General features: G+C 41.8%; 1 protein-coding gene across 1 annotated transcript in view; it reads left to right on the top strand.

The window, feature by feature from the left end:
* The first annotated feature begins 2166 nt into the window (after positions 1-2166).
* LOC126284664 (uncharacterized) overlaps positions 2167-26269 on the top strand; it is a 56976-nt gene continuing 32873 nt past the window's right edge. The window contains exon 1 of the mRNA XM_049983767.1: positions 2167-2661. Coding sequence (XP_049839724.1) covers positions 2233-2646 — 414 coding nt within the window. The 5' untranslated portion in view covers positions 2167-2232 and the 3' untranslated portion in view covers positions 2647-2661. The remainder of the gene's footprint in view (positions 2662-26269) is intronic.

Genomic DNA, 26269 nt, shown 5'->3' on the forward strand with positions numbered 1-26269 from the left:
TAAATCACTCCTAATGCGTACTCCCAGATAATTTATGGAATTAACTGCTTCCAGTTGCTGACCTGCTACATTGTAGCTAAATGATAAAGGATCTTTCTTTCTGTGTATTCGCAGCACATTACACTTGTCCACAGTGAGATTCAATTATCATTCCTTGCACCATGCGTCAATTCGCTGCAGATCCTCCTGCATTTCAGTACAATTTTCCATTGTTACAACCTCTCGATATACCACAGCATCATCCGCAAAAAGCCTCAGTGAACTTCCGATGTCATCCACAAGGTCATTTATACAGGGTGTTACAAAAAGGTACGGCCAAACTTTCTGGAAACATTCCTCACACACAAAGAAAGAAAATATGCTATGTGGACTTGTATCCGGAAACGCTAACTTTCCATGTTTGAGCTCATTTTGTTACTTCTCTTCAAATCACATTAATCATGGAATGGAAACACACAGCAGCAGAACTTACCAGCGTGACTTCAAATACTTTGTTACAGGAAATGTTCAAAATGTCCTCCGTTAGCGAGGATACATGCATCCACCCTCCGTCGAGTGGAATCCCTGAGGTGCTGATGCAGCCGTGGAGAATGGCGTATTGTACCACAACCGTCCACAATAAGAGCACGAAGAGTCTCTACATTTGGTACTGGGGTTGCGTAGACAATAGCTTTCCAATGCCCCCATAAATGAAAGTCAAGAGGGTTGAGGTCAGGAGAGCGTGGAGGCCATGGAATTGGTCCGCCTCTACCAATCCATCAGTCACCGAATCTGTTGTTGAGAAGCGTTCGAACACTTCGACTGAAATGTGCAGGAGCTCCATCGTTCATGAACCACATGTTCTGTCGTACTTGTAAAGGCACATGATCTAGCAACACAGATAGAGTATCCCGTATGAAATGATGATAACATGCTCCATTGAGCGTAGGTGGAAGAACATTGGGCCCAATCAAGACATCACGAACAATCCCTGCCCAAACGTTCACAGGATATCTGTGTTGATGACGTGAATGCACAATTGCGTGCGGATTCTCGTCAGCCCACACATGTTGATTGTAAAAATTTACAACTTGATCACGTTGGAATGGAGCCTCATCCTTAGAGAGAAAATTTGCACTGAAATGAGGATTGACACATTGTTGGATGAACCAATCGCAGAAGTGTACCCGTGGAGGCCAATCAGCTGCTGATAGTGCCTGCACACGCTGTACATGGTACGGAAACAACTGGTTCTACCGTAGCACTCGCCATACAGTGACGTGGTCAACGTTACCTTGTTCAGCAGCAACTTGTCTGACGCTGACATTAGGGTTATCGTCAACTGCACGAAGAATTGCCTCGTCCATTGCAGGTGTCCTCGTCGTTCTAGGTCTTCCCCAGTCGCGAGTCATAGGCTGGAATGTTCCGTGCTCCCTAAGACGCCAATCAATTGCCTCGAACGTCTTCCTATCAGTCACCTTAGTTCTGGAAATCTGTCTCGATACAAACGTACCGCGCCACGACAGTTGCCCCGTGCTAAACCATACATCAAATGCGCATCTGCCAACTCCGCATTTATAAACATTGCACTGACTGCAAAACCGCGGTCGTGATGAAGACTAACGTACTGATGTGCTCGATGCTAGTACTGTAGAGCAATGAGTCGCATGTCAACACAAGCACAGAAGTCAACATGATCTTCCTTCAATTTGGCCAACTGGCGGTAAATCGAGGAAGAACAGTACATACTGACGAAACTAAAATGAGCTCTAATTTGGAAATTAAGCGTTTCCGAACACATGTGCACATAACATCTTTTCTTTATTTGTGTGTGAGGAATGTTTCCTGAAAGTCTGGCCGTACCTTTTTGTAACACCCTGTATATATTGTGAATAGCAACGGTCGTACGACACTCCCTGCGGCACACCTGTAATCACTCTTACTTCCGAAGACTTCTTTCCATTGAGAATGACATGCTGCGTTGTGTTATTTAGGAACATTGCCACATCCGATTAACCGTGCCGATCGTGCGTCTCCGGGGGACAAACGGCACAAGCAAAAGAAAGGAAGAGTGTTCAGCGTGCCTCGCCGCCTGCAGTAACCCCTCGGCCGACGCGACGTCAGGCCGTAATCTCGGTTGTTTGCTTCCGGGCAGAAGGAAGCCCGCCCCACCAGCGCGGCGACTGACGCAACGCGCTGCGGCCGGGAGCTCACGCCGCGGCTCCCGGCGGCCGGGAAGTACAGGCAGCAGCCATGCCGCTCTCCCTCGCCTTCACCTTCGCCCTGCTCCTCTGGTCTCCGGTCCCCGGCGAGCTGTCCTTCCAGCACCCAGGCGAGCAGACCGACCTCTCTGACCCCGGGGAGCGCGCCGCCAGAAACGGGCGAATCGTGTACGCCGGCGTGCCTGACTCGGCCGGCGCTCCAGCCGGCAGGCGCCTGGACAGCTGGTACAGAGTGGACGAGGCGCTGCTCCGGAGGGCCCACCTGCTGTACGACGGGCGCAGCTCCCGTCCAGCGGCGCCCACCGGCGACGGCGACGGAGGTTTCCTGATGCCCGCTGACGACACAGACACACCGGGCGAGCCGCGGCGCTTCTCCGTGCCGGAGCAGTGGCTGACCGTGCCCGATATGGAGGAACCTCCGCCTGGCCAAACTGCGCTCGTCTGACGTCTCACTGCGGCGGTGAGTACCAATCCTGGTTCATACGAATAAAAAAGAGGACACTGAGCCGTAGTTGTGTCCGGCTCTTCGAAAGGCGCGCCAGGCGGAGTGATTTCGCTTCGCGTCTAGTGCCTGCGGTGGCGCTTTCGGTTTGGCGCCTTTGACCATAAATACTAGTAGACTGGCCTTGCTATGTTTTTTTTTTTTTTATTGATTTTCAATTCCCCCGAAGGGGGCGCGCTGGCAGCAGCTTAGTACGCTGCTCTACAGCCTACAGAATTTTTTTTAAAAAACGGAAGAAGAAAAGAAACAAGAAAAACAAGCGATAAAGCGGTGACTTAAAGTGTAAAATGGCGGAAAATGCGGAAAGTTAAAACAGAAAGCAAAGGGGGTTGGCAATGTTAATAAAATTCACAGAAATCAGACAAGCCGGCCGGAGTGGCTGTGCGGTTCTAGGCGCTACAGTGTGGAGCCGAGCGACCGCTACGGTCGTAGGTTCGAATCCTGCCTCGGGCGTGGATGTGTGTGATGTCCTTCGGTTAGTTAGGTTTAATTAGTTCTAAGTTCTAGGCGACTGATGACCTCAGAAGTGCTCAGAGCCATTTGAACCATTTGAATCAGACAAGTAACATAGTAGACACACAATTAAAAAACATGGCGACAGTCAGGTTTCTGTTCGCAAGACATAAAAAAACCACACCCAGCGACAGTATGATAGCCGTTGGCAGCACTGCCCAAAAGACACAACACTCACTGTAAAACACTGCACGAAAATGGCGGCACAAAGATGACACTCCCGAGCCAAAGGCAGATGGGGGGGTGGACCTGGAGGAGGGGGAAAAACAAGGAGGGAGGAGAGGAAAAAACGAAAAAGGGGGGGACCAAGGAGGGAGAGAACTCATAAGGGGGGAGAGGGGCAGGGCAGACGCGAGAGGGAATGAGAAGAGGCAGAGGACGGAAATGGCCTTGCTGTACAGAAGATTGTTGTGTACATAGTTCCGCGTGGTCAGCGCGTACACAGCTTTCCCACTAGAACGCGCGCTGCTAAGCACAACAGCGCAGGCGCAGCGCTTGTCCATCTCCGCATTACGAGTTGGCGCTGCAGTGATACGTGGACGCGCGAGGTATTATAACGAGTGTACAGACCTCCGATTAGTCAGTCTGCATTCGTCTGCACCAGTCTACATTAGTCTGTACCAGTCTGTACGAGTTCTACATTTGTCTGTACCAGTCTATAGTCAAGTTTCAGTCTGCGCCTAATAAGATTACCATATTCCTGTACATAGCCATGAAGATAAATGTATAGACACTTTTGTCAAGTATCAGAGATGTGGTTACGTAGGCTTTCCCGACATAATAAGTCATGAAAGTCTCTTCGGAGCTGTACGAAGAGGAACATATATCTGTGGCCTTTCTTCCTTATGCTGGAGGCTTATCGTTTAAGATTGGACGAATTTTAAAGAGTTTTAACATTAAGAGTGTGTTCCGTCCACCTTCTAAGATTAGAGCTCTGCTCGGCTGTGTGAAGGATGATTTGGGGCTTAGGAAACCCGGGGTGTATAAAATTCCGTGTCAATGTGGGAAATCTTACGTTGGCCGTTCTATTCGCACAGTGCATGACAGGTGTCTGGAACATCGCCGTCATACGAGGCTACAACAGCCAGAAAAATCGGCGGTAGCAGAACACTGCCAAAATGAGGGACACAAAATCAAATTTGAGGAAACTGTTGTGGTCGCCAACATTTCCGGTTTTTGGAATAGTGTCTATAAAGAGGCGATTGGAATTAGGTTGGCTGATAATTTAATCAACAGAGACAATGGGTTTCCTCTTAGCAAAACGTGGAATCCTATATTATCTCGCATCAAAACTGAACGTTCTTCGGTGCGGCCTCGATTGCGATATGTCGTTGCCAGCAGTGTTTCACTAAGGGCGGCGCCACCTCCCTGTTTTGGAAGGCAGAAACCGTGATGGGCGACGCATGCGCAGTGTACGAGGTGCATTCAAGTTCTAAGGCCTCCGATTTTTTTTTTCTAATTAAATACTCACCCGAAATCGATGAAACTGGCGTTACTTCTCGACGTAATCGCCCTGCAGACGTACACATTTTTCACAACGCGGACGCCATGATTCCATGGCAGCGGCGAAGGCTTCTTTAGGAGTCTGTTTTGACCACTTGAAAATCCCTGAGGCAATAGCAGCACGGCTGGTGAATGTGCGGCCACGGAGACTGTCTTTCATTGTTGGAAAAGGCCAAAAGTCACTAGGAGCCAGGTCAGGTGAGTAGGGAGCATGAGGAATCACTTCAAAGTTGTTATCACGAAGAAACTGTTGCGTAACGTTAGCTCGATGTGCGGGTGCGTTGTCTTGGTGAAACAGCACACACGTAGCCCTTCCCGGACATTTTTGTTGCAGTGCAGGAAGGAATATGTTCTTCAAAACATTTTCGTAGGATGCATCTGTTACCATATTGCCCCTTGGAACGCAATGGGTAAGGATTACGCCCTCGCTGTCCCAGAACATGGACACCATCATTTTTTCAGAACTGGCGGTTACCAGAAATTTTTTTGGTCGCGGTGAATCTGTGTGCTTCCATTTAGCTGACTGGCGCTTTGTTTCTGGATTGAAAAATGGCATCCACGTCTCATCCATTGTCACAACCGATGAAAAGAAAGTCCCATTCATGCTGTCGTTGCGCGTCAACATTGCTTGGCAACATGCCACACGGGCAGCCATGTGGTCGTCCGCCAGCATTCGTGGCACCCACCTGGATGACACTTTTCGCATTTTCAGGTCGTCACGCAGGATTGTGTGCACAGAACCCACAGAAATGCCAACTCTGGAGGCTATCTGTTCAACAGTCACTCGGCGATCCCCCAAAACAATTCTCTCCACTTTCTCGATCATGTCGTCAGACCGGCTTGTGCGAGCCGGAGGTTGTTTCGATTTGTTGTCACACGATCTTCTGCCTTCATTAAACTGTCGCACCCACAAACGCACTTTCGACACATCTGTAACTCCATCACCACATGTCTCCTTCAACTGTCGATGAATTTCAATTGGTTTCACACCACGCAAGTTCAGAAAACGAATGATAGCACTTTGTTCAAGTAAGGAAACCGTCGCCATTTTAAGTGTTTAAAACAGTTCTCATTCTCTCAGTTGGCGGTAAAATTCCATCTGCCGTACGGTGTTGCCATCTCTGGGACGTATTGACAATGAACGAGGCCTCATTTTAAAACAATGCGCATGTTTCTATCTCTTTCCAGTCCGGAGAAAAAAATCGGACCTGAGAAGTTAAGTCCCATAGTGCTCAGAGCTTTTTTTTTTTGTAAATAATAATTAACCTATCAAAACACTTCTTCTCGAAGTGCTTCGAGCAAAGGCGCGTATGAGCAGATGGCTTAAAGTTGTTCCGTTTCAGGGCCTGTATCCAAAGCTGCCTTCGGTTTTCATCCTTAGGGAAACTATGAATAGGAACGAGAAACAGTTATACTTACATCTGTATCGTCTCAGTTGTGCGACTGGATTCGTGATTTCCTGTCAGGAAGGTCGCAGTTCGTAGTAATAGACGACAAATCATCGAGTAAAACCTAAGTGATATCAGGTGTTCCCCAGGGAAGCGTCCTGGGAACTCTGCTGTTTCTGATCTATATAAATGACCTGGGTGACAATCTGAGCAGTTCTCTTAGGTTGTTCGCAGATGATGCTGTAATTTACCGACTGGTAAGGTCATCCGAAGACCAGTATCAGTTGCAAAGCGATTTAGAAAAGATTGCTGTATGGTGTGTCAGGTGGCAGTTGACGCTAAATAACGAAAAGTGTGAGGTGATCCACATGAGTTCCAAAATAAATCCGTTGAAATTCGATTACTCGATAAATAGTACAATTCTCAAGTTTGTCAATTCAACTAAGTACCTGGGTGTTTAAATTACAAACAACTTCAGTTGGAAAGACCACATAGATAATATTGTGGGGAAGGCGAGCCAAAGGTTGCGATTCATTGGCACGACACTTAGAAGATGCAACAAATCCAATAAAGAGACAGCTTCGACTACACTCGTTCGTCGTTAGAATATTTTGGGATCCTTACCAGGTGGGATTGACGGAGGATATCGAAAGGGTGCAAAAAAGGGCAGCTCGTTTTGTATTATCACGTAATAGGGGAGAGAGTGTAGCAGATATGATACGCGAATTGAGATGGAAGTCATTAAAGCAAAGACGTTTTTCGTCGCGGCGAGATCTATTTACGAAATTTCAGTCACCAACTTTCTTTTCCGAATGCGAAAATATTTTGTTGAGCCCAACCTACATAGGTAGAATTGATCATCAAAATAAAATAAAATAAATCAGAGCTCGAAGAGAAAGATTTACGTGTTCGTTTTTCCCGCGCGCTGTTCGGGAGTGAAATGGTAGAGAGATGGTGTGATTGTGGTTCGATGAACCCTCTACCAAGCACTTAAATGTGAATTGCAGAGTAATCATGTAGATGTAGATATAGTTGTAACCGAATTATCACAGATACTTTCCAAAATGCAATATGAGTCTGACTTTACAGGCATCACTTTCAACACTTTAATTTACGTGATACGATATCTCAAGTGTAAAAAACATATAAAAGTCACTTCAGCAGATTTCAATAAACGCATCTGCACTAGCTCAGAAACACTTACACGTAAAATGTAAGGCCATTTCCCCCGACAAAACGTTGAGTACAGCCATAAGCGCAACACGAAACAACCATGTTTCGCCAACATTCACGTGACTTCAGCCCAGAGATGTTGGAGCCACGAAAATAACGTCAGGGCCAGTCTATTATATTTATGGTCGAAGTTTGGCGCGCTGTTTGGATCGCTACCGCCCTCTGGCTCGAGGTGGAGCAAGTGTTCGGTCGCGAGACGATCGAGGAGTACGAACTGGGCTGTGACGAGAGAGGTGGTGGCGCGAGCGGGGCCCTGCTGTTGGGGGTCGTCAACTGCTCGCCACGTGCTTTGGCCGACCTCACGGCTGTCAGGGGCTAAGTCTGCCTTACCCGCATGTACGTGACTTACGAAGCTTAGGAGCCGTGGTGAAGGAGATCAGCGCGTGGGACCGTATGTCTTCTTGTCGGCCGTTGAAACCACTGGCAGCGGTTGGCTCTGACGAGCATAAGGAAGTGCAACGTGTTCCCAGCGCTGGGGTGGAGTGTGAGAAGTTGAGTACTAACAGAGTTATATATATATAAGAAGGTTATCAAGAGAAGTGTATGAGTTTCTTCACCAGTGGTTTTGTTGGGATCGTCCCACCACAGTTTTCCTTTGCCTGTCCGCGGGAATGTGGTAATTGCTTCTTGGTAGGGCAGCTTTCATTCACGCCTCGATTGGATGATTTAGGGTCGGTGTCGTGGGTCTCTATGGTTCGGAGTCTGTGCAGGCACCGCCCTCGCTACATCTTCTGGTTTTGAGTAACTTGGGGAGGTGGTGGCTTGTGTTGGAAGTTTTGGGGCTGATCTGCTGTGGCTCTGTTGACCACCAGTAACTATTGCGCCTATTGTGATTTGGGCCCCTTTACTCACGTCACTCCCTCATCGAGCTAAGGAAATTTTTTGGGGGGGAACTGCCTTTAATATGAAGTTGCGTGTGCTGGCTTATTCACATTTATCTCGTAACAAATATAAGTTATGTAACTGGCGAGAGACAACTATTTTTGCTTAGTACAAGCTAGCTACTTAGTTTTTTTGGAATTGTAATGGCAAGTTGTTAATGTCATACCTGGTAATCTCCTTTTCATAATGAAAATGGTCGAGCTATTTGAAATTCTTTTGAAATTAAGATTTTGTTTTTAAAGAAATGCCAGACTTAAAAATTTATTGTTGAGAAAGTTTTAAAATAAAAAGGTATCTTTAGCAGTGTGTGTTATTTCTCCAGCACCTCCTGGCCCCTACTTGCACGATAACGTTTGGGAATAACATATGTACTCGAGTTGTTTGTGAACCGGCCTAATTGACGGTTCATACATCCTCCCCAGTAGATTCTCAAAGCAAAAGAACATTCTCTGAGAAAGTCCCCAACTTCGTACGAACAAAAAATTCGAAGCATATTCTCGGACGAGGCAGTTCCTCTTCACTACCTCCCTTCCTTGTTGGGCACGCTCTCCGTGTGTGTCATCTGCCTTGTCCGACACACATAATGTTACATTTCATTCAGATCTCTCAGACAGACAAACTATTCAGTGTACAAACATGGAACTGGCATCAGTGTATTCTGGAAGAGTTGCATTGCTTTTCGATTTTACTTTTATATGCAGCAACAAATTACTAAGACGATTACGGACAGTTTACAAAAATGAGTTTTCTTGAGATGTTACGGAATTTTAGATTTGCCGAAAACTTTTTTGCTATTGAAGTTCGGTGAACAAATTACGCGAACGTAATCTTAAGATTACATGATATTTTCACTTCTACAGACCGGAATTCTGTCAGAGTTTTCTAATACGAGGTAATTTTGGTTAAATACGGCGCATAATCATCTGCTGGCGTGTCAAGTACATAAGCGGTCGGCCGTGAGGCTCGTTTCGAGAAATAGATAGCTACGTTTGTAGTAGATCAGTTACTAATTTTTCCGATCCGCCTGCTTATTTCTAACATAACAAATAACTGCATGGCCCAGGATTTACTGAACCACCTTAGAGCTATTTCTCTACTATTCCACTTTCGAATCGCGTGCGGGAAGACATGATGAACATCTCGAAATGTCAGTGCCACAGTTGTTTCGTGTATACCTAAGTATACTCATACATTTCTGGAAACTTGGGTCTGTCAAATAACAGCAAAAATGATTGAATTTTCACTTCGTTTGAAAAAATAGCCCCCTTTTCTTTCGTGATTTTCTGGAAGAAAGCTCGCCAGGCAAGTAATATTTTTATCGTTAAACCTGCATAAACTTCTACAGTTTCTCTCTTCATTATTTCTTCAGACAAAGTATATCTTTTTATGCCTTCAAAGCAACGTAAAAATTCTGCCATTACTACCAAAAAGTAGGTAAAATCTAAACTCAACAGAACTTATTAAGCTCGGAGTATGCTACAGGGGTCACTTCAAAAAATGTAGACTGTTCTCCGCTTTTGAGAAGCTCCTCTAGTTTTGTTCATAAGAAATCGGAGAATGTTCTTTGTTTTGTGAAACTTGCCCATCCCTTTTACTGGCGCTGAGATCTTTCTGGGAGAAGCATATTCTCAGATTCGCTTTATTCATGAGAAAGAGAATGTTCTCCGAAATTTTGAGTATAAAGTATATTCTCTGTTTTATTCATACATCCTGTCTCCCGCGACGATCAGATCTGGTACTCTGCTTTGTTTATGCAGCCAGATACAATGCGATGTGACACGGATTTTGGTAAACAGACACGTAATTTGATACAATAACAAATACACAGAGCAATACACAGTTACTGACACATGTTCCAGTACAGCGGAAGCTCGTTTATACGGATAACACGGAAATTCAGAGAACTTGATCGCCAGTTATCCACTCAAAAAAATAAGATTTTCCAGTGTCCTTTTCAAATTGTCGACAGCACAGTAATTGCTGACAGGCTTTCACCAGTCTGAATCTACATCTACGTGACTACTCTGCAATTCACAATAAGTGCATGGCCCAGGATTCACTAAACCACCTTCGAGTTATTTCTGTACTTTTCCACTCTCGAATCGCGCGCGGGATAAACGAACACTTCGATCTTTCCGTGCAAGCTCTGATTTATGTTGTTTTATTAGGATGATCACTTCTCCCTATGTAGCTGCGCGGCAACAAAATACGTTTGCATTCAGAGGAGAAAGTTGATTGAAAATCCGTGAAAATATTTCACGAAAAACTGCTTTGTCTTAATGACTAACAGCCAAAGCCGCTTATCATATCCGTGGCACTCTCACTCTTATTTCGCAATAATACAAAAGATCTGCCCTTCTTTGAACGTTTTGGATGTCCTTAGTGCAGGCAGTCTCTTAAAGTACACATCTTGCGTCTTCTACGAGTTCTGCCAATAAAATGCAGTCTTTCGCCACCTTTCCCCACAACATGATCGTTCCGATTTCAGTAACTCATAACGGTAATGGCTAAGTATTTGACTGCATGACAACCTTTAAAGTTATCTGATGTACAACCTAACCGAAATTCATCGGATTTCTTTTAGTACTCATGTGGATGACTTCACTCTTCTTATTATTTACATTCAATTGCCATGTTTCACACCATACAGGTATCTTCTCTAAATCATTTGGCAATTGGTTTTGACCATCTGATCACGGTAAATGACATCACTATCTGCACTCTCTAAGAGGGGTGCTCATATTGTTCTCTAAATTATTTGTGTAGATCAGGAACAGCAGTGAGCTTATAACACTTTCTTGCGGAAAGCCAGGACGCTTTTTTTGCTTTATGACATTCCGTCGATTACTACGAACCTTTCTGACAGATCATGAATCCAGAAGCGCAACTAAAGCGATACTCCGTAAGTATGCACCTTGATCTGGAGTCGCTTTTGAGGAATAGGATCAAAGCCCTTCTGAAAATCTAGAAATATGGAATAAGAGATCCACTGCCGGTAGCAGTCATTAGTTCGTGCGAATAAGGAGCTAGTTGTGTTTCGCAAGAACAATGTTTCCCGGATCCGTGCTGACTATTTGTCAACTGATCGTTTTGTCAGAGATAATTCATAAGTTAGATAACAGTACATGCGCCAAAACACTGCTGGAAATCGACGTTGTCAATTGTTTGTCGAAATTGGTCTGTAATGCAGCAAATTACTCCTATTTTCTTCCATGGATATTGGCGACAGCTGTGCAACTTCCCGTATTTAGATATAGATCTTTCATCGAGCGAGCGCTTGTACGTGATAGCTAAATACGGAGCTCCTATATAAACATACTCTAATTGGTATACTTACTTTTATTATGTGATTTAAGTTGGTCCACTACTCCGAGGATATCTACTTGTAAATTATTGATGTTGGCAGCAGTTCTCCATTCGAATTCAAGACAAATCACTTCGTCTTCTTTGGTAAAGGAATTTCGGAAAACTGTGTTTAGTAACTCCCCTTTAATCGCTCTGTCATACTCTGTACTAATATGAAAAATCGTTTTGCTTCATCACCTCAAAAAATGTTACATTCCGCTCTTTTAAGGCGTGTTTTACTTAATATACAGTTTCATAATGCTCATGCCTCTTCCACGTTGCTGTAACGGCAAGGAAATGCAGAAATATCCAGGAGTGTTAATCCTACATAATTCTCACACCACTGCAAAGAGAAGTGATATAAATATTAGTGTCAGCGCTGTTGTTAAATAGCCGAAACCGCTAAAATTTAACATATCTTAATACTCGATGGAAGCCTTATCACATTCAATATCAGATTTCCGACCGAGTTAGCCCCCTTTTAATCATAATCTATCATAAACCCCTCGAACAAAAAATGGCGCCAGTGGCTGGAGGCAAGCACAAATGACATCCATTTACAAGAAGTGGGCGATTTCACCAGTCACTGACAGCTGGCATATCCCATGTCGACTTTTTCCCTCTTTGTAGCCACGTTTGTAGTTCACTGCTGCTACTTGAGGTTACACATTGTCATTTCATGACGTGAAAACAGTGAGTGCAGCTCTGGACGATAGAAAATGGAGTTGTAGGCGGAGAAATCGTAACATTTCCGACATATTCTGCAGTTGAGAGTTGAAGAGACGGGCGACAGTAGCAGAGGCAGCCTGAAACATCTGTGCCGTGTGCGAATACCAGTGGACAGAACACGGAAAGAAATGTTTTTTTCGTTTTAAGGAAGATCGTTCTGACGTTCTTGATTCCGCGTTCAGAAAGACATTCGGGGTTTCACAAAGATCGTTTAAACCCATTAGTCCGCAAGGATCCACGCCATTGCAATCGAGAACTGGCAAATGTGATGAACTATGATCATTCCACCACCGTGCGACATTTACATGCAAGAAAGAAGGCTCAAAAATAGGGTGGATTGGTACCGCAAACTTTAAATCAAAAATACAAAAATCAGCTCGTCATCAATTGGCTCGTGAACAACACCGGCCATTCCTGTCCTGTATCGTTACTGGTGACGAGAGGTGGTGTCTTTATGCGAACGTGAGGAAAAGAAAGAAAATGGTGAGCCTAAACAAAGCATCAATTTCTCGTACAAAGACCTGCGTGCATACACAAAAGATACTGTCATGCATCGGGTGGAACAACGACGGTGTGGTTTACTACGAAGTGCTTCCCCGAGGTGTAACCTTCACTGCTGACATTGATTGTCAACAACTAAGACGTCTTGTAGCTGCAGTCCAAGAACAACGGCCAGGAAGACTGCGTGAAGTGATGCTACTCTGTGATAACGCTGGCCTGCATTCTGCTGGACTGACAGGAAACGCTGTACAGGAGTTGTATTGGGAAGTCATTCTGCACCCACATTATTCACCTTTTTCGCTTTCCGTCGAAAAACCTTCAAGGAACTTCCTTTCTCGGATAAAAATGCGCATCGAACAAGGCTCGATGAGGCTATTTCGCTTACTTATTCCTTTTTTATTGGCTTTTGGCGTTATCCGTTTAGCCAGAGAAGTGAGCAACTACAGATTTGGTACACAATGTCATATATACATCAAGGACATTAGGAATTACATTAGTTCCAGCTTAACTTCGTGATTCACTTTGTACAATCACACACTCAACACAGTCCATATGTTACAACTTGTTGCGCTGGAACCTATGTGTCTGATTTAGAACTGTATATCCGCTTCTTGAACGAACCGGGCAATATAGCTCATTGTTGTCAGCTGTCGGAATAGATCTGTCACAGATGCAAGTTGGGGAACTGCTGCTCTGATAGAGGCCTTAACAAACTTCCGGCGCTGTCTGTCATAGCGTGAACACGCTCCTATGACACGGTCGAGGTCTGCAATCTCAGTTGGGTGGACTTCGCAGTTTGGAGACGGCTTAACTTCCGTCCTATAAATATGTGAAGCTGTGAACCAGCCGGATGAACGCTACAGTAGTGGTATGACGTCTAGAGAGCTTGATTTGGAAGAACCTGGTTTTTTGCAGGGTACTCGGCTCTATTTCTCCATAATGTCTTCCTCTGGACTGTGAGATCCTCCATATCTGTGAGCATTCTTGATGAATCTTTCTCTTTAGGCCAGCCACAAATTCTGTATGTGGGAGGAAAGTGCAGTAGGGTTGGCCATCAGTCACGCACTTTGTTTCGCGAGGTGGTCCACCATCTTGTTACATAAGATAGGCTACCAGTGTGTCCCGAGATCCATTATAACTGGCCCCGTTTATGTTGATGTTCACACTGATAGATCGAGCACACGGCGGTTAGAATTGGAGCCCAGTTACTGCTTTTCCAGGTGTTCCAGTGTATACTTGAATCTGTGACAATAAGGATGTTGTCCAGCTGATTTGCCCCATACTCAAGGCTATCCGTAATTGCAAGAACTTCAGCAGTGAAGATTCTAGCTTCTATCGGTAGCTTAAAAGTAGCCAAAGATATTGCATTTCTGCAGATATAAGCAAAGCCAGTGCCCTCTCTTGTTTTGGAGCCTTCAGTGAATATTTTGACTGATGAGGACCAAGTTGATGCAGTCACATGGGAAACGCCAATAGAAGTAGTGGAAATTCAATCTGACCCAACTCGACATGTTCTTTGCCTAAAAAAACACGTGATTTCTGCAGTCGCGGACACGGAAAGTTACGCCAGCATTGGCAAACTGTTGTAAATAGTGAAGGAGAATATATTAATCGTGACTAAAGTATGTGTCTTGTGCAGATGTTTTTTTATTAAATTTACGGAAGAATGCTGCGAGCTTACGCAGCCGCGCGGGATTAGTCGAGCGGTCTTGGGCGCTGCAGTCACGGACTGTGCGGCTGGTCCAGACGGAGGTTCGAGTCCTCCTTCGGGCATGGGTGTGTGTTTGTCCTTAAGGTAACTTAGGTCTTAGTAGTATGTAAGCTTAGGAACTGATGACCTTAGCAGTTAAGTCCCATAAGATTTCACACACATTTGAACATTTGAACTTGTGCATGAACCCAATATAATCTCGAAAACTGTTCGGTGTAATGAGTAAAGTTCAATACACCATTGTGTGTGTGTGTGTGTGTGTGTGTGTGTGTGTGTGTGTGTGTGCAGTGCTACATTTCCAAAAAAATAAGGCCAGTTGCCAATCTTTGTACCTCTTTGAAATCGTATCAAGATCCGGCTGAATACTTATGCACCTTCTTTCAGACAGTACTTCATTGTAGGAAAATGCATCATCTGCAAAAAGTCTGATGTTGCTACTAATATCGTCCGCAAGGATATTACTGTACACCATAAACAGCATGGCTCCCAGCACACTCCCATGAGGCACTTACTTTTACATGTATCGATGACTTTCCACCCAAAATAACATACTGTGTCCTCTCTACCAAAAATCCTCAATCCAACCATAAATTCCGGTTGATACCCAACATGACAGTATTGTTTATGATAAGCGTATATGTGATACTGAGTCGGATGATTTTCGAAAATCCAGAAATACCGGTACTGCAACAAGCTGACTGCAAAGTTTTCACTACGTCATGTGAGAGAAGTGTGAACTGTCTTTGAGTGATCAATGTTTCCGAAATCGATTCTGGTTGACATGGAGGAGATCATTCTGTTCGAGATATCTCAATATGTTAGAGCTCATAATATCTTAAAAGATTGTTAAGGATAATTGACAGTAGTTTTGTGGATGACTTATGCTGCTACCCTTCTTGTAAACGGGTGTCACCTGAGCTTTCACCCAGTATTTTAGAATGAGAACAGTTGATGACTTGCAACAACCTCCAGTCATAATTTCAGACCTTTGGAGATTTTTTTTTTTCATCCCCCACAAAATTATAAATGGGAAAAAGTTTATCGATTATTATATTTTCGCTGTTCTTGCAATTAAACTTCACCATCATGCAGATGGTTAAGGAGAAGCTTGAACACAATCTCTTCAAATATTCTTGAAAAAGCTGGCAAAAGTGAAATTGGTCGATAGTTTCATGGTTTATCTTTATCCCTTCTTATAAAGAGGCTTAACTTCAGCATATTTGAGCCAGTTTCGAATTATTCCACTGACATACAAATAACTTAAGATAGAACTCAACTCATGTGAGTACTCATTGATTAACTTTGTTGACATAGTATAATAACCACTAGTGTAGCTTCAGTTGCCACAGACTGCAGTCATGTGTGTGAGTTGCATTTGCATGCATGTATGTGTGAGTGTGTGTGTTGTATAACTTTTTATGAAGGCCTTGATGGGTGGAAAGCTCATTTGTGTCAGTCATTTTATTGTACCTATCTGCAACTCAGCATCTCCTCTATATGGTGACTGGCAACTTTTCTTTTCAAAATATTGTTAAAACCACTAGAATACTCGTATTTTAAGGATTTTATGAATGATTGATTGATTTATTCATCTGTAGAACAATATACATTGCATGAATGTTGTCAAATGTTTTTACAATATTTCTTATAAAATAAACACATCTCTTTACAGTATATACAGCTACTATACTTAGTTCTACATTTGTAATCATGTGAAGTTAAATTTGTTACGCAGTACAATGTTTATGAACATCAGTCTATAGTTATTTTAAACATTCATCTGCAGTGTAATAGCTATTATCTAGTAAATATTTTTTTATCCTTTGACTAAAGGTGTGGGAATCATTTACATCTTTTATTTCTAGTGTTAATCTGTTGTACAATTTAATACCATGATATAATACACTATTTTTAGTTTTTGACGTGTTTCTTCTGTTTAGATATAAACAGTGTCTGGATTTGGTTCCATGGTCATGAATTGTGCTGTTTGTGGTATACAGATGAAAGTTTTTCCTTATATACATTATGTTTTGATAAATATATTCGCACACAATAGTTCTAATTTGCGTAATAAAATTCTGTGGTCAAGTTTGTCAAGCCTTTGATAAATCCAACAAAATGCGTGTTGCATTCTCGCCCTTGTCTAATGCTTCTAGTATGACTTTGGTAAACTGTGCTATAGCTTTCTGTGCTCTTTTGTGGGGCTGACACCAAATTGTTTATTGCAGAGAAGGTTAAATTTTTCTATGTAGTTCATTAGTCTATTTTTCATTGTGGTTTCTATTATTTTGGAGATATGACATAACAAGGAAATTGGTCTGTGGTTTTCTACATTTTTTGCATCTCAATTTTTTAGTACTGGTATTACTTTTGCTTGTTTCAGGAAAGCAGCCAAATCTGAAAGATTCATTAATTATTATTGTTAATGGGTTTTTTTGTTGTGTACCTCTCACTCTGTTGCTGGAAAGAGCACCATCAAGTGTGGTGGCTGGTCCTGTTGGTGCAGATCATATTTGTCTGGAAATTTCTCTTGCAATTTCTTAAAAAAAAAACACCAAAGTATTCATTCCCAAAGTTTGCTAGTTCCTTTGGGTTGCTTGTTTCAACATCTTTGCTTTTAATCTGTGTTTCCAGATGTTTTCGTCCATCATTTGCTGTCTCATGTTTCATTATGTTCCAGATTGCTTTACTTTTGTTATCTGGATTCAGTAATGTTTTGCCATTGGTAAGTTTCTTTTTCAGCTAGCAATACTTTCCTGTAAGTTATCCTGTAATTTTTGTTGTTGTTGTCTTCAGTCCTGAGACTGGTTTGATGAAGCTCTCCATGCTACTCTATCCTGTGCAAGCTTCTTCATCTCCCAGTACCTACTGCAACCTACATCCTTCTGAATCTGCTTAGTGTATTCATCTCTTGGTCTCCCTCTATGATTTTTACCCTCCACGCTGCATTCCAATGCTAAATTTGTGATCCCTTGATGCCTCAAAACATGTCCTACCAACCGATCCCTTCTCCTTGTCAAGTTGTGTCACAGACTTCTCTCCAATCCTATTCAATACCTCCTCATTAGTTAGGTGATCTATCCACCTTATCTTCAGCATTCTTCTGTAGGACCACATTTCCAAAGCTTCTATTCTCTTCTTGTCCAAACTAGTTATCGTCCATGTTTCACTTCCATACATGGCTACACTCCAAACAAATACTTTCAGAAACGACTTCCTGATACATAAATCTATATTCAATGTTAACAAATTTCTCTTCTTCAGAAACACTTTCCTTGCCATTGCCAGTCTACATTTTATATCCTCTCTACTTCGACCATCATCAGTTATTTTACTTCCTAAATAGCAAAACTCCTTTACTACTTTAAGTGTCTCATTTCCTAATGTAATTCCCTCAGCATCACTCGATTTAATTTGACTACATTCCATTATCCTCGTTTTGCTTTTGTTGATGTTCATCTTATATCCTCCTTTCAAGACACTGTCCATTCCGTTCAACTGCTCTTCCAAGTCCTTTGCCGTCTCTGACAGAATTACAATGTCATCGGCAAACCACTAAGTTTTTACTTCTTCTCCATGAATTTTAAAACCTACTCCAAATTTTTCTTTTGTTTCCTTTACTGCTTGCTCAATATACAGATTGAATAACATCGGGGAGAGGCTACAACCCTGTCTCACTCCTTTCCCAACCACTGCTTCCCTTTGATGCCCCTCAACTCTAATAACTGCCATCTGGTTTCTGTACAAATTGTAAATAGCCACCTTCAGAATTTGAAAGAGAGTATTCCAGTCAACATTGCCAAAAGCTTTCTCTAAGTCTACAAATGCTAGAAACGTAGGTTTGCCTTTTCTTAATCTTTCTTCTAAGATAAGTCGTAAGGTCAGTATTGCATCACGTGTTCCAACATTTCTATGGAATCCAAACTGATCCTCCCCGAGGTCCGCATCTACCAGTTTTTCCATTCGTCTGTAAAGAATTCGCGTTAGTATTTTCCAGCTGTGACTTATTAAACTGATAGTTCGGTAATTTTCACATCTGTCAGCACCTGCTTTCTTTGGGATTGGAATTATTATATTCTTCTTGAAGTCTGAGGGTATTTCGCCTATCTCATACATCTTGCTCACCAGCTGGCAGAGTTTTGTCATGACTGGCTCTCCCAAGGCCGTCAGTAGTTCTAATGGAATGTTGTCTACTCCGGGGGCCTTGTTTCGGCTCAGGTCTTTCACTGCTCTGTCAAACTCTTCACGCAGTATCTTATCTCCCATTTCATCTTCATCTACATCCTCTTCCATTTCCATAATATTGTCCTCAAGTACACCGCCCTTGTATAAACCTTCCACCTTTCTGCCTTCCCTTCTTTGCTTAGAACTGGGTTGCCATCTGAGCTCTTGATATTCATACACACGGTTCTCTTCTCTCCAAAGGTCTCTTTAATTTTCCTGTAGACAGCATCTATCTTACCGCTAGTGGGATAAGCTGCTACATCCTTACATTTGTCCCCTAGCCATCCCTGCTTAGCCATTTTGCACTTCCAGTCAATCTCATTTTTGAGACGTCTGTATTCCTTTATGCCTGCTTCATTTACTGCATTTTTATATTTTCTCCTTTCATCAATTAAATTCAATATCTCTTCTGTTACCCAAGGATTTCTAGCAGCTCTCGTCTTTTTACCTACTTTATCCTTTGCTGCCTTCACTACTTCACTCCTCAGAGCTACCCATTCTTCTACTGTGTTTCTTTGCCCAATTCCTGTCAATTGTTCCCTTAAGCTCTTCTTGAAACTCTGTACAACCTCTGGTTCTTTCAGCTTTTCCAGATCCCATGTCCTTAAATTCCCACCTTTTTGCAGTTTCTTCAATTTTAACCTACAGGTCATAACCAACAGATTGTGGTCAGAGTCCACATCTGCCCCTGGAAATGTCCTACAATTTAAAACCTGGTTCCTAAATCTGTGTCTTACCAGTATATAATCTATCTGATACCTTTTAGTATCTCCAGGATTTTTCCATGTATACAACCTTCTTTTATGATTCTTGAACCAAGTGATAGCTATGATTAAGTTATGCTCTGTGCAAAATTCTACCAGACAGCTTCCTCTTTCATTTCTTAGCCCCAATCCATAATCACCTACTATGTTTCCTTCTCTCCCTTTTCCTACTGACGAATTCCAGTCACCCATGACTATTAAATTTTCATCTCCCTTCACCACCTGAATAATTTCTTTTATCTCATCATACATGTCATCAATTTCTTCATCATCTGCAGAGCTAGTTGGCATATAAACTTGTACTACTGTAGTAGGCATGGGCTTTGTGTCTATCTTGGCCACAATAATGCATTCACTATGCTGTTTGTAGTAGCTTACCCGCACTCCTATTTTCCTATTCATTATTAAACCTACTCCTGCATTACCCCTATTTGATTATGTGTTTATAACCCTGTAGTCGCCTGACTAAATGCCTTGTTCCTCCTGCCACCGAACTTCACTAATTCCCACTATATCTAACTTTAACCTATCCATTTCCCTTTTTAAGTTTTCTAACCTACCTGCCCGATTAAAGGATCTGTCATTCCATGCTCCGATCCGTAGAACGCCAGTTTTCTTTCTCCTGATAACGACATCCTCTTGAGTAGTCCCCGCCCGGAGATCCGAATGGGGGACTATTTTACCCAAGAGGACGCCATCATCATTTAACCATACAGTAAAGCTGCATGCCCTCGGGAAAAATTACGGCTGTAGTTTCCCCTTGCTTTCAGCCGTTCGCAGTACCAGCACAGCAAGGTCGTTTTGGTTAATGTTGCAAGGCCAGATCAGTCAATCATCCAGACTGTTGCCCCTGCAACTACTGAAAAGGCTGCTGCCCCTCTTCAGGAACCACTTGTTTGTCTGGCCTCTCAACAGATACCCCTCCATTGTGGTTGCACCTACGGTATGGCCATCTGTATCGCTGAGGCACGCAAGCCTCCCCACCAATGGCAAGGTCCATGGTTCATGGGGGGGTAATTTTTGTAGAACTCTAAAAATGCTGGGTCAGTCTGGCTATTTCTGATGGATGTGAGATACCTTAAGGTTTCAGAGGATTTTTTGATGATACGCCTGGTCACCCATTTATTTTTGTTGCTCCAACTGTATACAAAGTTTTGAGGAATGCTTCCTCAAATTTTAGCTTAAATATTGTCATGAATTTATTAAACATTTTGTTTACATGTTTCTGCATACATTTCCTCCCACCCTTCATGTTGTAACTAAGATGAGAAATGACATAGGTTTTATTCTGAAAAGACCCTCTTGCATGCATTCAATTTAGCAGACTTTTCTTCACAAATATTTGCTTTTAATATCTGACAGACTTTCTTTCTATGCAACATGATCTATTATTGAGGGAGATTGTATGGCCACTCTACTTGGACAGTTAACACCACAGCTGTAGAAAATGTTAAAGTAGGTACTACTAACATCTGATTTCATTAGTGTTGATATTTAAATCCCCACATATGAGAATGTTCATTTTTGGACAAGTTACCTTTTCTAAGCATTGAAGGAGTGTTTAGGAAAAAAAAGTCCATATTACTGCTGGGGGACCTATATATACAAAATACAATTAATTTTTTTGACAAGCTGTTTTCTGTTATTTCAACTGCAGACAGTTCAAAATGTTTGTCTTCACATAATGCTATAAGATCTTTTCTAATTTTAAATGTTACGCCTTTTCTTCAGATAAATACATGAACACCCACCTTTCTTGGAAATTCTATTTTAAGAATAGGTCAGGTCATAAGATGGTAATGCAAAACATATAATTTCATTTTCCTTACACCAGTTTTCAGTAATACACACAATGGTACTGCTTAGTTTGCAATTCTAATTCTAGTTGTTGAAATTTATTCCTTATGGACTGTATATTTTGGTAAAATAGAGTTAAAAATTTGGTTCTGCTTATCTAGGTGGTTTCATCCTCTTTGTGCCTGACATTAGAAAATCTTTCAGGTGGGATGGCGGCACTATTTTTCACCTGCTTGTTGCACTACACATTTCACCTGAAGCTGTTTTTCTCTTCTTCTGCTGGTGGTGTTTCTGTGTCTTCTACTGCTGGTGCTGTCGTTATGTGTACAGGTGGGCATGCAGTTGTTTGCTCTTCTTCTGTTGTTGGTGTTCCTATTTCTACTACTATTGTTGTTGTTGTTGTTCCTGTGGGTGCAGTTGGGCATGCAGTGATCGCTTCCATGTCTTCTGGATTATCGAGTACATAAGGATTCTGCACGCCAACAATTGTCTTAGATATAGATGGTTCTTTGCATGCTTTTTCCTCTGATGGCAGTGCAGTAGTGTTACAGCTCTCATTCATATGATTAACACTTTCTAGAAACAATTTAATTCTCTGGCTGAGTAATGTTTTGCCATTTTTATTCAGATGCATGCCATGTGCTGTGAAATGCTTTTTTTCCAGATCATTTATGCTGAAGAAAGAAGCCTTTGGAGTGGACTGGCAGATCTGCCTGTAAGCCATGTTGGCCTTTTGGATCTCTTTTTTTACAATATAGGATTCCATAAGGTCATGTCTATGTGGTAGGCCTACCACAATCACCATTTGATTGTCTGTTTTAATGAATGTTTCTCTTAGAACAGTGGTACTGCATCTTTAGGATATGTGAGTGTCATTCCCATTTTACTGAAGTTATTTGTAGACTCATCTCAGATACTCCATTGCACTGTTTACTGAACCTAATAACTCCAGGCTGTCAGAAACAGAAACTAAGTACTTGTTTAAGAGGTTCACAACACTACATGCACGTGTTACCAATGTCTCGTTTGTTTTTAAACCTGCACATTCCTCTTCCTTCTTGGCCCCACCTGTCTCTGTATTCACTATGTCCCATATAGTTCTCATTTTGTTGCCTGATGTAACTGTCCTTTTCTCATAATAAAGCTGCTTAGATTTCTGGATTACTTGCTTCAATATTTTGCAGTATTCTTTGTAATGTACTACAACACTAACGTTACAGCTGTTCCTAAGTAGTAAATACAGTCTCCTTTTTGTTCCATATGATATCTTTATTCCTTGTGTAATCTATTGTTATTTTTAGACTTTGGTTAGATTTGATTTACCTGCAGAGGAAAACAGTTTTCAAAAGAGGAAATAACTTTATTAATGAATCCTTGTCTTTTCCTTTTGAGTCATAAGAACTGTAAACATCTATCCAATTCAAGTCTTTGAACAATAGCCTAAAAATTTCTGACTGATTTATTATGCTTCTGAGCTCAAATTTAATAGATTTTTTATCCCGATAATTTTCAACATTTACTCAAGATGCTACATGTCATGATCAAATAGACCATTTACTATGGGTTTTGTGAAATGAGTTTTTTCCTTAGATTTGTCTACAGAAATATTATCAATAGCACTTACAGAGCATTTAATCGCCCTAGTTACAAAGTTCACATTAGAAATTAAATTGAATGACAGTCTAACTGACTGCAATAATTGTTTGCTGACAGAGCTGTTCAGTAAATCCACCTTAAAATCACTGTTGTTGTTATGAGCTTCACTCCAGAGTCTGGTTTGATGCAGATCTCCATGCTACCCTATCCAGTGCAACCTTTTTCATCTCTGAGTAACTAGTGCAACATACGTCCTTCCAAGTCTGCTTAGTTTATTCATCTCTTGGTCTCCTTCTATGATTTTTACCCTCCATGCGAAATTGGTGATCCCTTGATGCCACAGAAGATGTTCTACCAACTGATCCCTCCTTCTAGTCAAGTTGTGCCACAAATTCCTCTTCACCCCAACTCTGTTCAGTACCTCCTCATTAGTTATGTGATGCACCCATCTAATCTTCAGCATTCTTCTGTAGCACACCATTTCGAGAGCTTCTTTTCTCTTCTTGTCCATTTTATTTACCATCCATATTTCACTTCCATATATGACTACACTCCATACAAATAATTTCAGGAAGCACTTCCTGACACATAAATCTATACTCAATGTTAAGAAATTTCAGTTCCTCAGAAATGCTTCCCTTGCCATTGCCAGACTACATTTTATATCCTCGCTACTTCGACCATCATCAATTATTTTGCTCCCAAAATAGCAAAACTCATCTACCACTTTAAGTGTCTCATTTCCTAATCTAATTTACTCAGCATCACCCGACTTAATTTGACTACATTCCATTATCCTCGTTTTGCTTTTGTTGATGTTCGTCTTAAACCCTCCTTTCAAGACACTGTCCATTCTGTTCAACTGCTCTTCCAGGTCCTTTGCTGTCTCTGACAGAATTACTAGCAAGCACTATATCATTGTTTTTTAGTGTCAAATGGGATAACAGGGCTTCCATTTTATGAAGAGATATTTACTATTATAAAGGACTTCTTATGAAACATTACATCTGTTGCACAAGCTCGTAAGTGCTGCTCTGAGGAAAATTTATTAATATCAACATTCTTCAAATCAAAACAAATATAGCAACTCATCCTTTCTCGATATTTTCTCTACAGAAGTAAGAAGCTAACTTGAGTCCTGTAACATTTAACATATCTATACCAGTGGTCACATGACGTTCAGAGAGGCAGATTATGTCAACTGGCTTGGTCATCTCAAATTCTTCACTAAAAATAAGCCACTCATTAAGCTTACCTCTTAGTCCTTGGATATTCTGATGTAATAAATATAACTGATTTTGTGCACTGAGTTATCTACAACTGGATGAACCTAATTTTTTTCAATATTTAGAGTTTCAATCAGAAGCTCTTTGAATGAATTTTGTAGATTAAAATTTGAATCCTGGGTGCTTTTTTTTATCAGTGTGAATGTCATTTTCAGCCTGCCTCTGAACATCTTTTGTTTCTGCCCTCCCTACCCTAAAAAACTGCTTCTCTGTCACCTGTAACCACTGGTACTTTACCACCCTGTCCACCCACCCCCACCCCAACACACACACACACACAGTTTTCCCTTCCCTTTCGTGTTGAGGTGAAGGCCATGTCCATTATAGTCCTACCCACAAACATACTGATATGAGACCCCATACCTGATACATGCAACCATTCAAACTCTAAATTAACTCTCCTAGCAGAAGAATTTAAATGAAGATGGTCATGGTGCCTCAGAACAGACACAACCCAACACCAGTATGTCTCATTGCTGAAGCTACCTTTACCAGGTCACCCTCAACTGAATAATTATAGGATCCCTATCTAATCTGTTGCCCACCCCATCCATTATTACCATGGTGTCTTCCTTTGTGCAGTCTTTGCAAAGTGAACCTACATCATCTATCACCTGACCCAGACTTGCGCTAGGTTTAAAAAAGCTTGTGACATGGTAACTTGACTGTAGTTCATCCTGCAACAACTGGCCAACAATTCTACCATGTTCAATACCTAACAACAAAACTTTCTTCTTGTTCTTCTTGATAACTTTTCTGACTTCTCAAATGCTTTTTGAAAGTTTGTTGTGTCCTGTCTACTTCTAAATCTACTCATAACTCATCATTTTAACTGTGACAACAGAACAAACCTGTTTTCCACACTGACAACAACACTGTCAGATAAAGTCCTATTCCAATTTCTTCTATAGCCTTTTGCCACTACCCACCTCTCTTTTCCCATCTCTCACCTTAAGCTTTCCAGATCTTGCTTTGCCTTTTCTAGTTCTGCCCGAAGGGCAGCAATCTTCTCCTCCTGTCCCGCTATCTTCCTATCTCTACAACAGTTACTACACAAACAATGAGCTTTGTTTATTTTTCCAATTCCCATGCTGCTACAGTCACCCACACGAAAGAAACTGCAACAACCCTGACACCACACCCCGGAACTAACAATTCTATGGAAAGTCATACACTTCTCAATCATGGGAAACAAATTTTAGCAAAGACATCAGGTTATGACTTCCATGATGCTAGAATGAATGGCAGAAATTAAAAACTGTAGTGAATGACAAAGACTGAAATAAATCCGACAAATAATTGAGGCTGCAAAATGCAAATATTTTTCGGAGATGAAGATCCTGCCACAGGAGTAGAATTTTTGGTGTGTCACATCAAACCAACCAAAAGACTGATGATTCAAAAACTGTTACCATTAGGCAATTACAGCAACAATGATTACTGCTAGTGAAGTACAAAGGATAGTTAAAACAAGAAGAAACACTCACATGTTCAGTAAGCTATATGAGGTAACAGTGATGTCATATCTGACACAGAAATTGAAAACATTTATGGTTGGGCATGAGCAGCTAGAATATATATGGGACAAGTCAAAAAGAGCATTTGACCAAGCACTGGATAGGTATATACTTAGATGTTTTTCTCGTTAATATTAATACCATTGGATGCAGATTTCACACTACTCGTGGACTGCACTTAAATGGCCTTGGTAAGCAACTTGTTACATTAAAGCTAATGGAAATTATTAAGAGACTGCAACACTTACCAACATCATCATCAGGTGTACCTGTATCATCACCACAGAAAATATATCCAGGAATGACTAATGCAGAATCAGATACAGTAACAGAAAATGTGGCAGAAGTACCTAAAGCAGCAACGCTAACAGCAGTAGAATCAACAGCAGCATCAGAAGAGCCACCATCAGTGACAGCAGAAGTAACTCCTCCAGCATTAGAACCAGCTCCTACAGTAGCAACACTATCTCCTTCACCAGCAGTTGCAGAACAAACTCCTTCACCAGCAATAGCAGAAGAAACACCATCAGCAACTGCAAAAGCAACTCCTCCAGTAGTAGAACCAGTTCCTATAGCA

The sequence above is a fragment of the Schistocerca gregaria genome, chromosome 8, assembly GCF_023897955.1.
Source record: "Schistocerca gregaria isolate iqSchGreg1 chromosome 8, iqSchGreg1.2, whole genome shotgun sequence".
Lineage (NCBI taxonomy): Eukaryota > Metazoa > Arthropoda > Insecta > Orthoptera > Acrididae > Schistocerca > Schistocerca gregaria.